Source organism: Leptonychotes weddellii, chromosome 3 (assembly GCF_054177405.1).
Source record: "Leptonychotes weddellii isolate Sample4059 chromosome 3, ASM5417740v2, whole genome shotgun sequence".
In the NCBI taxonomy this organism is placed as follows: domain Eukaryota; kingdom Metazoa; phylum Chordata; class Mammalia; order Carnivora; family Phocidae; genus Leptonychotes; species Leptonychotes weddellii.
In genome coordinates, this window is record NC_138371.1 from 29,775,177 (window position 1) to 29,791,705 (window position 16,529).

Below are 16,529 nucleotides of genomic sequence, written 5' to 3' on the forward strand. Positions count from 1 at the left end.
AAATCAAGCCAACTGAGCCACCCAGAAGCTCCTGTATTAGTTACTTTTTAAAACATGGCAAAGCTTTAAGGTTATAAGAATATTAGAACTGAAGAGAATGATTTAGAGATATTTTACTCTGAATATACCCAGAATGAAATAGCAAATCCTGTCCACAAGCTGTAGCAAAGGAAGCCACTGCCTGTGCTGCTATTTTTTTTTAATTCAAATTTTTATTTAAATTCTATGTCCTGCTTTTAAAGTAGTCTTCATTATTAAATTTATTTTTTGAATTCCATTTCTTTCTTAAATGACTTAAAAGTTGATTTTGGTATCCTTTATGGACAGCATCACATAATGGTGCAGACAGCAGACTGTGGACCTAGATTGCCCAAATATGAATCCTGGATCTCCCACTTGTTAGATGTGTGACTGCACAGATTATGCAGTTCTCTGCTTCTTGGTTTTCTCATCTGTAAATTCAGATATAATCACACCTGCATCATAGGGTTGAGCAATAAATTGAGATCATTTCTTGGCATGTAGAGTTAGCCATTACTATTATTTTGTGATTTTGTTGTTTTATTTAAAAGCAGCAGATTTCTTGAATTTCACTGGACTCATAAAGAAGCATACTGTCCTTTTTTTTCCCATGAAGCAATTATTGGGGTATTTTGTTTCCGTAACTAATTTTGTACTATCACACAAAACTTTCTCGTTATAATTACTAATTTTTTAATGGAGTTACTGCTGGGAATGGCCAGCAATCCCTGTACCGACGGATGAAAGGTGACTCCAGACTTTGCTGTGAAAGAGAGGAGAAGTCAGGAGGGTCGGCGCTCAGAGCCGAAGACCCTTTGCTCTTCTTGTCTTCCACTTTTATTGGTCCTTCAGGATATTCTTATCACTGTTTCTCAAGCACATGATGTGTGACAAGGGGTCTTACTGAAACTGAGAGGATTTACAGGAAAGATAAGATATGCTAATCTGCATGTTCTACTAAACATAGCCTAAGGGACAATGCACACATCTCTTAGATCACAGGGTGGCTGTTTGGGCTAAGAGAGCTTCTGGAAGGTAACTCCCCGGGGCATTCCTACGGCAGAGTGGTCACGCGGGCCTCGGCATTCCAAAGGCCTACGCCCTTCTCCGAAAACCTCCCGCCCTCAGGGGCCTCTGTGTTACATTTTAGCAAGCCAGGTATTATGACTGACTTCATGCTCTGCATTAACGCCAACAAGTTACCTTAATTCAGGCTAGTTATTAAAGAAAATGTGGGGTCAAAGTGTGGTTCAGGGAAGCAAACTTCCTTGTTGTCATTGTTTTTTCATACAATGTTGCGGAAAACATTGTTAAGATATCCAGTGTGCTTTCTGGGCTAGAGTCCTGTCTTGGCTCACAGATGTGTTACCTCCTCTTAAATATGATCAGGTCTGCCGAATTCACAGTAAAGCCCAATGTGTGGCAGACTATTTTTTTTTTTTTTTAAGATTTTTTTATTTATTTGACAGAGAGAGACACAGCGAGAGAGGGAACACAAGCAGTGGGAGTGGGAGAGGGAGAAGCAGGCTTCCCGCCGAGCAGGGAGCCCGACGCGGGGCTCGATCCCAGGACCCTGGGACCGTGACCCGAGCCGAAGGCAGACGCCCAACAACTGAGCCACCCAGGCGCTCCTGTGGCAGACTATTTCTGTGGTTGTTTATTAGTTATTCTTTTCATCTCTCCGCTGTTGCCTTCCATTTTTCCTGACTGGTTGCTGACAAACAGCGTATTTACAGTGATTTTTATTCAGTTTATCTGCTGATCTTCGGTATGAGGAAGGGCTCAGATTGTGTGTCTCTCATTTACTGATACATCTTTAAAAATAAAGGAATGCTAATTTTCCCTCTTTTGGAGATATTTGTGTATTGTGGGTCAATGCAACAGGTTTAAATCTATGTATGTGTGTATGTATGTATGTAGGTAGCTAGCTAGCTATCCTCTCTGGAATCATTCCATATATCACTCTATGTGGTCACTAAAATTTGCCATTTGTGGTTTGAATTGTGATGGCCTCTTATTCTTCTGTTCCTTCTTTCGTCTCCCTTCCTTCTTCCTATTGGGGAAGGTCATCAGAAAGACCCTGAGATCATGACCTGAGCTGAAACCAAGAGTCTGTTGCTTAACCATCTGAGCCACCCAGGCGCCCCTGTGTACAAGGTTTTGTGTGGACATGTATTTTCATTTCTCTTGGGTATATACTTAGAAGTGGAGTTGCTGGGTCAAATGGTAGTTCCATGTTTAACTTTTTGAAGAACTGCCAGGTTTTCCCAAAGCAACTGCACCATTTTACATTCCCATCAGTAATGAATAAGGGTTTGAATTTCTCTACTTCCTTACCAACATTTCATTCTTTTTTATTATAGTCGTTATAGTGACTGCAAGCTGATCTTGTGTGGTTTGATTTACGTTTCCTTGGTGAATAATGATGTGGAGCATCTTTTTCATGTGCCTGTTGGCCATTTGTATATCTTCTTTGGAGAAATGTCTTTTAATTCTTTGCCCATTTTTTAAATTAAGTTGTCTTTTTATTATTGAGTTGTAAGTGTACTTTATATATTCTAGATACAAGTTCTTTATCAGAAATGTGATTTGCACATATTTTCTCCCATTCTCTCTTACAAGAGTTTTCTAATTTGACCCTTGTTGTGTGTTCCTCTAATCCGGTCTCAACAGTGCTGCCAAGAAGATCTAAGGAAACAAAATTCCGGTGATATTATTCTTTAATTAGGACTACTACAGTGGTACCTCATTGCCTAGGGAAAGAAGTAAAAATTACTTCACGTAGTAGATTAACCACTCTGTGCACATCTCCTTAACCTTACCTTTGGTCACTGTCTAGAGCAAAATCACACTTTGTGGAATAGGCTGAGTGGGCAGTTTAATAATTCTTAGCTATTGGTTGCTGCTCTTGCTTTTCTGCACCCTTTCTGTCTACCTCCGTTACCTGACAAAGTCACTTTCCAGATAAAACTTAAGAATGATCTTTCTTGTGCATTCTTTTACACCCCATTTTTCTATCCTTTGGTTGAAATGATCTACAGCTTCTTTGTTCTCCCATTCTATATATCACTTAAGACATTGCTGTGAATTGTGTAAGACTGTTGAATCACAGACCTGTACCTCTGAAACAAATAATACATTATATGTTAAAAAAAAAAAAGGAAGAAGATAGCAGGAAGGGAAAAATGAAGGCGGGGAAATTGGAGATGGGAGACGAACCATGAGAGACTATGGACTCTGAGAAACAAACTGAGGGTTCTAGAGGGGAGAAGGGTTGGGGGATGGGTTAGCCTGGTGATGGGTATTAAAGAGGGCACGTATGGAATGGAGCACTGGGGGTTATACGCAAACAATGAATCATGGAACACTACATCAGAAACTAATGATGTAATGTATGGGGATTAACATAATAAAAAAAAGACATTGTTCTTATATACTTTTATTGTATTTTGATTATCTGACCCTTTCTGAGAACAGAGATCATGTGCTAATTGGTTTTTGTTAACCCGACGTAGCAAAATGTCTGGCATATATTAAATACCCAGTAAATACTTGTTGAATGAATAAATGCACATTTGTTAAAATATCTGTAGACTTGACTTTGACATATCATTTCCTTTTTACAGATATGCGGTAGATGATGTTCCCTTCTCAATTCCTGCAGCCTCTGAAATTGCTGACCTTAGTAACATCATCAATAAATTGCTGGAGGCCAAAAATGGTGGGTATAAAGGCTTTGAGAAGTTAGGAGAGGGTGCGGTGCCACTAACTACACTAAAAGACATCACATTTGTATTTAATTTCCCCCTCTTTTGGCCTTATTTTAATGATACTGTATGCATTTTGTAATGGTAAAATTTATAAACTGTAACATGGGTTTCCCTGCTGCATGATACTTTTTTAAGTGCTTTGAAATAGAAGTTTTCAGAAAAAATTATTTCAGTTTAATCTGCTTTTAAGGCAATATGGAGGTAAGGTGGTTGAGATTTAGGAATAATATTTTAGTGTAATAGTTATGACATTGTGATTGTGCTAGGGAGGGCTGGGATGGGTAGGCATAGAACAGGCATCTAGGTGCTTGGGTCTTACTTGCTACACTTCTACAAAGCAAAATGACAGTGTCACTATTTGAGTATTTATTTTGTGTAATAACAGATGCCAGTATTATTACTGGTATTTTTTTAAGTATTTAGAATTCATTGAAAAATTAATGGATAAAGGTTTATATAGGGTATCAAGTAAAACACTTAAAAGATATAAATATTAAAACATATGCTGTTGTATGAAAATAAATTATTAGCCCATAAAATTAATATGAACAGAGTATGCAAAAATACTGAAACAAGATTGCCCATGAGTTGATAGTTGTTGAAATTGGGTGAGAGGTATATGAAGGTTTATTATGTTATTCTCCACTTTTGCTTATATTTGACATTTTCTGTAATAAGACTTTTTTTAAAAATTAATGAAACCATACAAAAAATAGAAGATTTAAACAGAAACATTGAGAATAACATAAAGCATGATCTCTAAAAACAAAACTTGTTGGGGCACCTGGGTGGCTTAGTTGGTTGAATGTCTGCCTCAGCTCGGGTCGTGATCCCAGGCTCCTAGGATCGAGGTCCGCCTCAGGCACCCTGCTCAGCAGGGACCCTGCTTCTCCCTCTCCCACTCCCCCTGCTTGTGCATGCTCTCTCTCTCCCTCTCTCTCAATCTCTCTCTGTCAAATAAGTAAATAAAATCTTTTAAAAAGATAAATTAAAAAAAAAAATTAAAATATGCTTGCTTCCAAATGGTGATGTCATTGACAAGTTTTGTTTTTATTTTATTTTATTTTTTAAAAGATTTTATTTATTTGAGGGAGAGAGAGGGAGGGAGAGGGAGAAGCAGACTCCCCGATGAAGGGGGGGGCCTGATGCGGGGCTCGATCCTGGGAACTCCAGGATTGTCCTGAGCCAAAGGCAGACACTTAACCTACTGAGCCACCCAGGTACCCCAAAGCAAGCATATTTTTAAACAGATGTTTCTGATGCTTCAGAGTTCTTTTGATTCTACCCTAGTTGGAGGAATGGAGAGGTGAGAGTTATAAATTAATGCCTAATATTTTCCCCTTTTCATCTTCAAGTAACTGCATAATTTTTTTGTTAAGTTTGAGATGATTTTTTTTTTTTTTAGGAATCTGTACACCCATTGTGGGACTTGAATTCATGACCCCAAGAACAAGAGTCTCATGGTTTTCCAACTGAACCAGCTAGGCGCCCCTGAGATGTTTTTGAACAATTTTTTTTTTTTTTTTTTTTTTGGTGGGGTGGGTGGCAGGGTCTGCAATTTTTTCATTACTAACAAGCTATTGTTCTTCATTCAGAGATATTCACAAAGCATTTCTCATAGGTCCTTATCTTTACTTCATCTGTTGATGTATAGAGATTTTGATACATAGTTACTTCTAAATTACCAGACTATCATATATTCTTCTTATTGAAAAAGTCTCTGGGAGGGACCCCTGGGTGGCTCAGTTAGTTAAGCCACTCCTTCGGCTCAGGTCATGATCCCAGGGTCCTGGGATCAAGTCCCACATTGGGCTCTGTGCTCTGCGGGGAGCCTGCTTCTCCCTCTGCCTATTCTGCCTGGTCTGCCTACCGCTCCCCCTGCTTGGGCTCTCTCTCTCTGACAAATAAATAAATAAAATCTTTAAAAAAAGAAAAAAAAAAAGTCTCTGAACTAGAATAAGAATTATTCAAATACATAATAGGAGCACCCTGCTGGTTCAGTCCATTAAACCTCCAATTCTTGATTTCAGCTAGGGTCATGATCTCAGGGGTCGTGAGACTGAGCCCTGCGTTGGGCTTCTTGCTGGGTGTGGAAACTGCTTGGGATTCTCTCTCTCCCTCTGCCTCTCCCCCCCACTCGCACTCTTTCGCTCTTAAAAAAAAAAAAATTATTCTTGAAATAGATGTTTTGCATTACCAGTATATGGAGGTTTGTTGTTGCCCAAACAGTTGCATATTTTTCTAAATTTGTAGAATGAACAATGGTTTCTTTTTTATAAATTAAATAATAAAGTCATTGCTCTTGAGTTAAAGATACAAATGATTCAGATTTTTAAAAATTAACAATCCAAATAATCCAATGAGAGTTCTTTCAGAAATATCCTAGCTAATAAATGCAGAAAGAATGAAGAATTTTTAGCATTTTGTAACTCCAAGTGAAATAATGGGGTTAAGTAGTAATTATCAATAGCTGATAAAACTATTAATTAGTTAAAAGGCTGACAGAATATTATGATGGATGGGATAAGACTGACATCATCAGAGCCCAGATACAGATTTTCACATCACAGAAAGAGATACAACAAGATAATGCACTTCCTGATGTGATGCAATAGGAAACACATAATACTGTGTGTAAATATTCTTACCAAAAAAAAAAAAAGCAAACCTGAACTCTAATCAAGTGTTTAGGTCTGCCTAGTGTACAGGACATGTAGGTGGTAGAGGAAACATGTTAAGGGACGCCTTGGAGATGTAATCAAATCCAGAATGTAAGAAATATTTAGAAGACAGATGACCTAGTGTCTTTTACAAATAAATGGCAAGGGAGAAAAAGGAGGAGGGGGAACTGTTAAAGATTAAATAAGACATATTAATCAAATATGTGTGGACTTTGGATGCTAATTCTAAAAAACTCACTGTGAAAAGACATTTATAAAACAAGGAAATATGAACATTGGCTATTCGATATTAAAAGGAATAATGATTAAATTTTTTATCATCGCCACTATTTTTTTAAGTCTTTATATTTTAGAAATACTTCCTAAAGCATTTACAGATAAAATGATAGCATTTCTAGGGTTTGATTTAAAATAAACCAGCAGAGGCGTGGAATGAGGTGTATAGATGATTGCCCATAAGTTGGTAATTGTCATAATATGTGATGGAGATGGGGATTCATAATGTTATTTCTACTTTTATATATATTTGGAATTATCCATTGAATAAAAAGTTTGTTTAAATACCAGTACCACCAATAAAAAATTACACCAACAGAAGAAAGTACTCTGTTCTTAAAAATCACATAGTGTATTGGAATACATGGCCTGATCATACCACGAAGAAATTCCGGAGAAACTCAGAGGCCACACTGGGGATAATAGGGAAAATAGGTTTGGGGGTTTCTCATATACCTTTGCTGTTGTGATCATTTTATTATGCATTTTCTTTAGAGTTCCACAAACATGTGGAGTTCGATTTCCTTATCAAGGGCCAGTTTCTGCGAATGCCCTTGCTCAAACACATGGAACTGGAAAACATCTCATCAGTAAGTTCAAATGTTTACCTGTTCTGTTTTATGTCCGGTGTTCTCAGATAATGTGGAAAACTTTTAGAATCACCTGAATCTTTAGCAACCAAGATTTTTTTGATTATTGTTTTTTTTTCTAGAAATTTGAACTTCAGTTTTTGTGTATTAAATTTTGAAATCCCCTCTTCTGAAGGTGTATTAAGAAATGCAGATGAACGGATATGGGAAGGAATTTTCGTATTTGTGGAAGAATTGTCAAGAAAGGGAATAACAAATATATGTTTACTAATAAAGGTGTACAAAAGGATTATGCACATAAAAAACTTATGGGTTAGGTTATTGTGATTTATAGTGGTTCCCCTTTCCTCTAATATTTAATTTCTTTAATATTGCTTTTATAATTTAAAATAAAATTTATAATTGCTTTTATACTTTTAGGCAGGTTTTAGAACTGTGATAAAATGTACTGCAATTTATCATTTTAACCATCTTTAAGTGTATAATTCAGTGGCAATAAGTACAGTCACAATATTATGCATGCATCACTACTGTCCATATCCAGAACTTTTTCATCATCCTCATTAAACAGAATGCTTTTATGATTTTATTTTTTAAAGTTTCTTTTATTTTCTCCCCTCTCCCCCACTTTTGGCATAAATTTTCCAAGGTCATTAGTGTTTCTTAATACTACTTTTAGGTCAGATAAAGTTTTTCACCTTTTGCATGGCTCCAAATTTTCTGAGTTATGGAGGGGACTGACATGAAGGAGACCTATTAAACTGGGAGTCCTTTATTTTCATAGTGTACTATTTTAAAACTGTCTCGCCTGATTGATTTCTGGTTTTTCTCTTTGACTAGGAAGAGGTTGTGGAATTGGAATATGTGGAGAAGTACACTGCCCCTCAGCCAGAGCAATGCATGTTCCACGATGACTGGATCAGTTCTGTCCGAGGGGCAGAGGAATGGTATTGCCATATGAATGTTCTTCTATCCATTTTATTAGTCTTTTTTAACTGTACTATGTGAATATTTTTCTGATTGACTCTGTGTTCTTTGTAAAAGTAATTTTGTATGTATCGGTGACCATACCAAAGATCTTTCTCTTTAGTTTATTTAAGAAACCTATCTATTAATAGGTTTTCTTTTCTGTCTCAAGATGTTGTAGTGGCATTTGTCTGTTGGATAAGACAAGTGTCTTAGGGCATTTGTGTGTTGCTTATAAGACCAAAGATAAATTTGTTTCATAGAGGGGAAAAAAACCTTTTTATAGCCACAGATCTCCTAGCCTACTACCATGAAGATGCAGATCATGCTATTTTAGGACTAAAAAGGGCAGACTAGATTCGAGCAGGTATGGATGGCCCAGAGCAAACCCTCACTGGGCTTACTTGTAGAAAAGCCCTTTGAGAGTGGATCATAGTACAGGCTTACTTCTTTCAAAGAATATCTTCCTGGAGTTGTTACCCAAGTGATGTTTTTACTGGTTTTACTTCTACTTTAGATGATTTTACTGTATGTCTATTAAAAGGTTTTAACTAGTTCAGTACAAAGGACTGTTAAGCCTTACAAGCAAATTCCCTGAGAGTTGTAATGTTTACAACAGTGGTAAAAATGAAATCTAGGGTTTTTCAGTTACATTTTCATTTTTAGGAGGTCAGGAAAAGTCAAATATAACCTCTTCTGATCTATTCTAGTGTGTTTTGAAATCTTAGTCTTCATGTTAAAAAATTTTTTTAAGTATAATCCTGAAGGTTTACTTTGTCATTGCTCTAGAAATATAATTGATTTCAGGTTTTGAAAAAGCTGCTTTTTCTATTTCATACAGTTTTTTTTTCTCTTCATAGGATCTTGACTGGTTCTTATGATAAGACTTCTCGGATCTGGTCCTTGGAAGGAAAGTCAATAATGACAATTGTGGGACATACAGACGTTGTAAAAGATGTGGCCTGGGTGAAAAAAGGTTAGGACTCTTTGCCTAAACTGAAAGGAATCCTGCATAGGCAATTGGAAATAAGCCATTTTCACTGCTGGGGCAGAATGGGGACAGTGTAGGAAGGGCCTCATACCTCAGTTTTTGTGAGGTCTTTCAAACATATAGTGTTCAAGAAGAAAAAGACTAAGTAAGAAAATCTGTAAGTGGTAGAGTTAAATCCTTACTAAGTTATAACAGATAAAATATGCTTTCAAGTTAATACTGGGTCAAACTCCTATTTTATAGTATTTTTGAAGAATCATCCTTTTATGCCATAAGTTACTTCTTTTTCAAAGCTGGCTAATGTCTTTCTCAACAAAAATTCAGTTCTTCAGTTTCAGAACACAATGTATTTTAAATTTTTATACTAATTTGTTCTTATTCTTCTGTTCTCCTTTCTTCAGATAGTTTGTCTTGCCTACTACTGAGTGCTTCTATGGATCAGACGATTCTCTTATGGGAGTGGAACGTGGAGAGAAACAAAGTGAAAGCCCTGCACTGCTGCAGAGGCCATGCTGGAAGTGTGGATTCTATAGCTGTTGATAGCACGGGAACTAAAGTAAGTAGCTGGTGTGTTGTACTAGTTGTACTAGTACTAGTACTGTTGAATTAGAGTTTGAGCTTCTTATGCAAACAACTTTTTCTACATGTATTCATTGTGATTGTCCTACTTTCGTAACAGTTGATAATTAAAGAATATGATTTTGAACCCAAAGTAAATAGTCTTAAAATAAGAGAAAGATTCACCTCCTCAGTCTGGGTTTCTCTGGTTTAGACTTTATATTAAACTGCAGAAATTTTACGAAATCAGGTAAACAAGCAGTGTAACATTCTTTAATCATAGTGATTGACATTTTCAATCTTCGAGCTTCTCAGTGCTGTCATCAATTGAAAATGTCTAGTTGATCATCTAAGCCTTAGCATACACTAAGGTTAGTGTTAATAGAGGTTGTTTTACGAGTATTGCTGATTTACTCTATCATGACAGAATGGTCCACGTTAGTTAAAAAGAAACAAACCTGAGTACAACACTTTGTTGACTTATGAGGGATTACAAATTCTCTTGCCATTTGAAAGTTCCCTAAAAGCACATTGAAAATTCTGGATTTAAGAGTGTTTCTTCAGCATTTCCTTGCCAGTTAGCATAACAGAGGATATTTCATGCATTCAGAGGTAAAGATTTATAATTATTCATATTGAGCCATAAATAAGGTTTTCCTATTTCCTATTTTCTTTTTTTTTTTTTTAAGATTTTTTATTTATTTATTTGAGACAGAGAGAATGAGAGAGAGAGAGCACATGAGAGGGGGGAGGGTCAGAGGGAGAAGCAGACTCCCTGCCGAGCAGGGAGCCCGATGCGGGACTCGATCCAGGGACTCGATCCAGGGACTCCAGGATCATGACCTGAGCCGAAGGCAGTCGCTTAACCAACTGAGCCACCCAGGCGCCCTCCTATTTCCTATTTTCAAAACTTAAATGAATTAATCATACCCTATCCTTTGGCCATAAGAGACAGAAACTCATCTTGAACTTTTTTCAGCTTAAAAGATTGTGAGATCCAGGAAGGAGTGAACAATCACATCACCAGCATTTGGGTCTCAGGAACCAAAGGAATTGAGCTTGAATGTGGCCAACACCCCCCCTCCGCCACTCATCTCCCTAAATTGACTTTATTCTCTTTTACCTCAAGCTGGCTTTTTCCACATGGCAGTAAAAAAAGCAGTCTGGCTTTCAGTATTCCTAGGTTTTATATCCTATACCATCAGTCCCTGAAAAAGACTAACTTCAACTCTCTGGAACACAAGTTTTCAAAAAAAGGTCCTGAAGGAGGAAGGGACCTGTGTGCACAGTGTAGACCAGTTGTCCACCTCGATCTAAGCAACCATAGCCAGGGCACAGGGCCATATAAGAATGGAAGCTCCTTCAGTTGCCTTGAGATTGAGGATAAAACTTCTAGGAAACTAGGAAGCCATGTAGGTACCATAGTAGTAAAGGATTTCAGAACAAAGTAAAGGTTTTAAAAGTTACAATAGAAAAAACAAGGCAAATAATATGGTAGGTTATATTACATACTCTTTTTCTCTTTATGTATATCTTTTTAGTTTTGCAGTGGCTCCTGGGATAAGATGCTAAAGATCTGGTCTACAGGTAAATTAAATATTTGTTGTACTTTGACTTACTAGTGGTGTTTCAAGAATTTCAGTGAAAGACTATTTAACACACATTTTTCCATAAAAATGAACCAGAGCTTTTGAGGATACAAACAAAGGAGCATATAGAGAAAAATTAATATACTTCTTTGTGTTTAAAAATGTGTTTCTATCTACCACCCTCTTATTTATTGAACCATGTCACTGAATTGCTGCAAGTAACCAATAACATGATTGATGTAATAGGACATAACTGCCTTAGTTCTCGGAGTTCTCTTATTCCGGAACCTGGAAATAAAAATACTTTCTGAGTCATTTTGATATACTCCACTGTTAGAGAAATTTCTTAGTTAAGTTGATTTACTTAAAAAAATTTTTTAATGCAGTTTTACCAAACTTAATTTTTTTACTTTGAAAACATAGAAGGAACAATTAGAAGAGAAAGAGTTGGAGGAGGGAGGACTCTTAGAGGAAGGTGCCTTGATAATAGGAGAAAAGAGGGGGAAGACCCACAGATATTTAAATTAAAAAGAACTGGTAGTCTAGAATTATTTAAACAGGTAAACAGAACAGAATCCCTGTTACTTGAGGGAATTGCTGTATTATAGTATAATACCCTAAATACAGTTCACAAAGTAGAGTTGGGGAGATCAAGAAAAGCCTGAGCAGTGTCAGATGGCGAGAAATATAGAAGTCAATCCAGTAGATTTCCCAGTAATGCTTAAAGCAAATAGTTGTTTGTTTTTTTTTTTAAGATTTATTTATTTATTTGAGAGAGCGAGAATGAGAGAGAGAGAGAGAGCCAGAGGGAGAAGCAGGCTCCTCGCTGAGCAGGGAGCCCGATGCGGGACTCGATCCCGGGACTCCAGGATCATGACCTGAGCTGAAGGCAGTCGCTTAACCAACTGAGCCACCCAGGCGCCCCTTAAAGCAAATAGTTTTGTTTTGTTTTGTTTTTTAAGGTTTATTTTAGAGAGAGAGAGTGCAAGGCAGAGAGGGAGAGAGAAAGAATCTCAGGCAGACTTCCTGCCACGTGTGGAGCCTGAAGCTCGGAGCTTGACCTCATGACCCTGAGCCGAAATCAGGAGTTGGACACTTAACCGACTGAGCCATGCAGGCGCCCCTTAAAGCAAACAGTTTTGAGGCAGAAAGTTTCTGGTTTATTTGGATAATTTTCCTTTTGTGGAATATTTTATTGTATGAAATACTTTTAATTCATTGTTAGAAAAGTGAAATAGTCAAGAAAAATAAACATGACTGGATTGTATCTTCTTTTAATGTGTTTGTTTAACCTTGTCATTCCTTTATAATACAAATGCAGTGTGGGCGAACTCTCCAACAACTAAGAGTAAGCAGTTTTTCATAGATATGGTAAGGTGATGAATATTCATAATGATGCTCTTAAAGATATAGCAAAATATCAAACTGGTTAGACTTTAGGATTTTAGTGTACTCTGGTTTTTGCTTTCTCCTTTTGGAAGATTGCTAACCCAGGTATAGTTTTTATATATAAATTTCTGTTAACCAGAATAAGGAAGAATATCCATTCCCTAACCAGTTGAGATAACATGGAGAAAACATACACCCAGAAAAATAAGAATTCTTTTAAGACTATTTGCAATCAGGGGGCGCCTGGCTGGCTTGGTAGTGCATCTAACTCCTGATCTTGGGGTCATGAGTGCAAGCCCCATGTTGAGTGTAGGGATTACTTTAAATGAATAATAAATAATCGTTTGCAATTAATATTTATCATAAATTTTTAACATATCAAATCTAATTTTTTGTGATACAGTTCCTACAGATGAAGAAGATGAAATGGAGGAATCCACAAATCGACCAAGAAAGAAACAGAAAACAGAGCAGTTGGGACTAACAAGGGTAAGTATTTTTGTACTACAGAGAGCATGATTTTTAAGGGGTTTAAAAAACGATGAACAACAGAGACTAGAGAGGCTAAAATACTTTCTGGACCTTTATGAGAACCTTTGCTGATCTATGATCTGATATAAGCCCCTCACGTTACAGATGAGGTGATAATATTTAAGGAGGTTAAAATTAACAAAGTTAATAAAAGTAGATTAATGTCTACAAGGCAGCACCTTGACTCAAACCTAGATCTCCCTGACCCCAGCACTTTTTCAGCTAACTTCTACATATAACATGTACATATGAGAGAGTTAAGTTAGGGTTAATATTTTTTTTTTTAAAGATTTTTATTTATTTATTTGACAGAGAGAGACACAGCGAGAGAGGGAACACAAGCAGGGGGAGTGGGAGAGGGAGAAGCAGGCTTCCTGCTGAGCGGGGAGCCCGACACGGGGCTCGATCTCAGGACTCTGGGATCATGACCTGAGCCGAAGGCAGACGTCTAATGACTGAGCCACCCAGGCACCCCAGGTTAGGGTTAATATTAATACTTTTCAAAATAAAAAGTAGAACAAATGGGAAAGCAGCAGGCTATAGAGGAAAGACTACAAACTTTGGAGTAATATTTGTGTTCAAACTTAAATCTGACATGTGTAAGCTGTATGACCTTGAGCAAGTTCTCTTTCTCAGCTTCCTTGAGCAAGTTCTCTTTCTCAGCTTCATTGTCTTCATCTATAAAATAAAAATACATATCTGTTTTGGAGGATTGTTGTAAAGAAGAAATAAGGCAGGATATGAAAGCTAAAGCATCTGGCATATGGGCTTCAGAAGTAAATAACTACTGTTACTGTTTCAGTTATTCTAAACTGAAAATGCTTTTCGCTTTTCCTTTTGGGTATCTTTCATTTCTAGACTCCCATAGTGACCCTCTCTGGCCACAAGGAAGCAATTTCTTCGGTTCTATGGTCAGATGCTGAAGAAATCTGCAGTGCATCTTGGGACCACACAATTAGGGTGTGGGATGTAGAGTCTGGCAGTCTTAAGTCAACTTTGGTAAGACATAAATTCAGTGATTCTCTGTTTAACTTTGAGCCATCTAAAGATGGTTATTTCTAGCCCACCATGATTAAATGTTCTTTCCTGTTTGTTTTTCAGACAGGAAATAAGGTGTTTAATTGTATCTCCTATTCTCCACTTTGTAAACGTTTAGCATCTGGAAGCACAGATAGGCATATCAGACTGTGGGATCCCCGAACTAAAGGTGAGTTGTGTAAATCACTGGAGGAGAAATATGTGTAAATAACATCAGTTTCTCCTCTCACTAGAGATGTGTATAAAAAGACAATTTTCTACAAACATTGTTTTGGGTTCTGCCTACTTCTCTTCTAAAATTCAATAATTATTATCTTTTTTATTTTGTTCAGATGGTTCTTTGGTGTCGCTGTCCCTAACCTCACATACAGGCTGGGTCACATCATTAAAGTGGTCTCCTACCCACGAGCAGCAGCTGATTTCAGGTTCTTTAGATAATATCGTCAAACTGTGGGATACAAGAAGGTATATCCTATTTATAATCTACAAAGAAAATACATCGATTACTTATCATATACAGAGAAAATGAAATGAATGCTGAAAAGATTATCCAGAAGCAGAAGGGTAAAAGAAAAGTTTTTGGTTATATGACCTGAGATGATAAATATTGGTGTCAGAAAGAAAAGCCAGGGTCAAAGGGATTTTCTTCATGTTGATAGGTTATTTTTTGCATTCTGAAAAAAATTATCTTATTATCTTGAACCTTAATATAAATATGATATAGAAGGCCAGTGGTCTCTAAATAAATGGAACTGTAATCAAATAATAAATTATATGTTAATAGAAAAATAAATAAATAAAATATGTATTTTAAAAGCTAACTAGATATTAAAGTTTTCTTTTTTGATACTAGTATATACAGAGTACCCCCAATGAATTTCATACACAACTTACTTAAATATTTTTACAAGTAGAATGGAGAAGCATTAACCAAATACCTGTTTGTTGTTTACCTAAATCTGTATTCTGACATCCTTATGATGCATGATTTGTTAATATCTAGAAGTTTGTTTACATTTTAGTTGGATACTTTATATAGCAATTAGCGTATAGTTTCTGCTAATGGTAGTAAGTGATGTGAAGAAAGTAAAGCAGAGTAAAAGGGATACTTCTTTAGGAATGGGCTCTTCTTTGAAAGTGATTTCCCAGTGAACTGAACAATGGGAAGGTATTAGCCATGCACAAATCATGGTTAGAGGGAACAACAGATAAGGTGGCGAAAATCTTGGCAAAATAGCAAGAGGGCCCGTGTTGATGGAATGGAGTAAGCAAGGAAAAGAGTGGCTGGAGATGAAGCAGGTAGTAGTTACACTGAGTAGGACCCTATGGACCATGGTAAGGAATTTGGGTTCCATTCTAAGTATAATGGGGAAGGCTTTGTGCAGGCTCTAAAGAGGGTAGGAAGAATGGAAGCAGGGAGGTTCTAGGTTGGATTCTAGGTATATTTTGAAGACAGCTCTATTAGCTCATGGACAGAATATGGAGATAGAAATCAAAGGATAATGCCCATTATTTTCTGCCTGAGCAATTGCACCATTACTGGTACAATTTACTATGATGGAAAAGAGTAGAGAAACAGATTTATGAGGGAACATCAAGAGTTTTGTTTGGGTTGTTTTAAATTTGTAGGGCCATGAGACATCCAGATGATGGGCAATTGAATATGCATATCAAAATCAGGGAAGAAGTTTGGACTAAAGATATAAACTTGAGAGTTATCAGCATATACATGGATGGACAAAGGATATATAAAGCTATGATTTGAGGGTCAAGGAAGTGTGAAAATGGGCCTAATTATGAATAAATATTTATAAATAAATAGCATTTTTCCTGAATATTTGTTGTAGTAAATCTCTGTATTCTGCTAATGATAGGGGAATATCAGGAGATATGGTCAAGTAAATACTCAGAATCTTAAGATTAACTGGTTATTGGGGCGCCTGGGTGGCTCAGTTGGTTAAGCGACTGCCTTCGGCTCAGGTCATGATCCTGGAGTCCCGGGATCGAGTCCCGCATCAGGCTCTCTGCTCGGCAGGGAGTCTGCTTCTCCCTCTGACCCTCCTCCCTCTCATGCTCTCTGTCTCTCATTCTCTCTCTCAAATAAATAAATAAAATCTTTAAAAAAAAAA

At 36.9% G+C, this 16,529-nt stretch overlaps 1 protein-coding gene across 1 annotated transcript; it reads left to right on the forward strand.

Annotated features, from left to right (window-relative positions):
• The first annotated feature begins 3,629 nt into the window (after window positions 1–3,629).
• WDR12 (WD repeat domain 12) lies at window positions 3,630–16,269 on the forward strand. The gene is made up of 10 exons (XM_081815376.1): window positions 3,630–3,742; window positions 7,244–7,338; window positions 8,179–8,285; window positions 9,165–9,280; window positions 9,697–9,851; window positions 11,395–11,440; window positions 13,235–13,320; window positions 14,221–14,361; window positions 14,464–14,569; window positions 14,733–16,269. Exons 2-10 carry the CDS (start codon window positions 7,297–7,299, stop codon window positions 14,927–14,929), a joined length of 996 nt encoding a protein of 331 aa, XP_081671502.1. The 5' UTR covers window positions 3,630–3,742; window positions 7,244–7,296; the 3' UTR covers window positions 14,930–16,269.
• The last annotated feature ends 260 nt before the right edge of the window (window positions 16,270–16,529 follow it).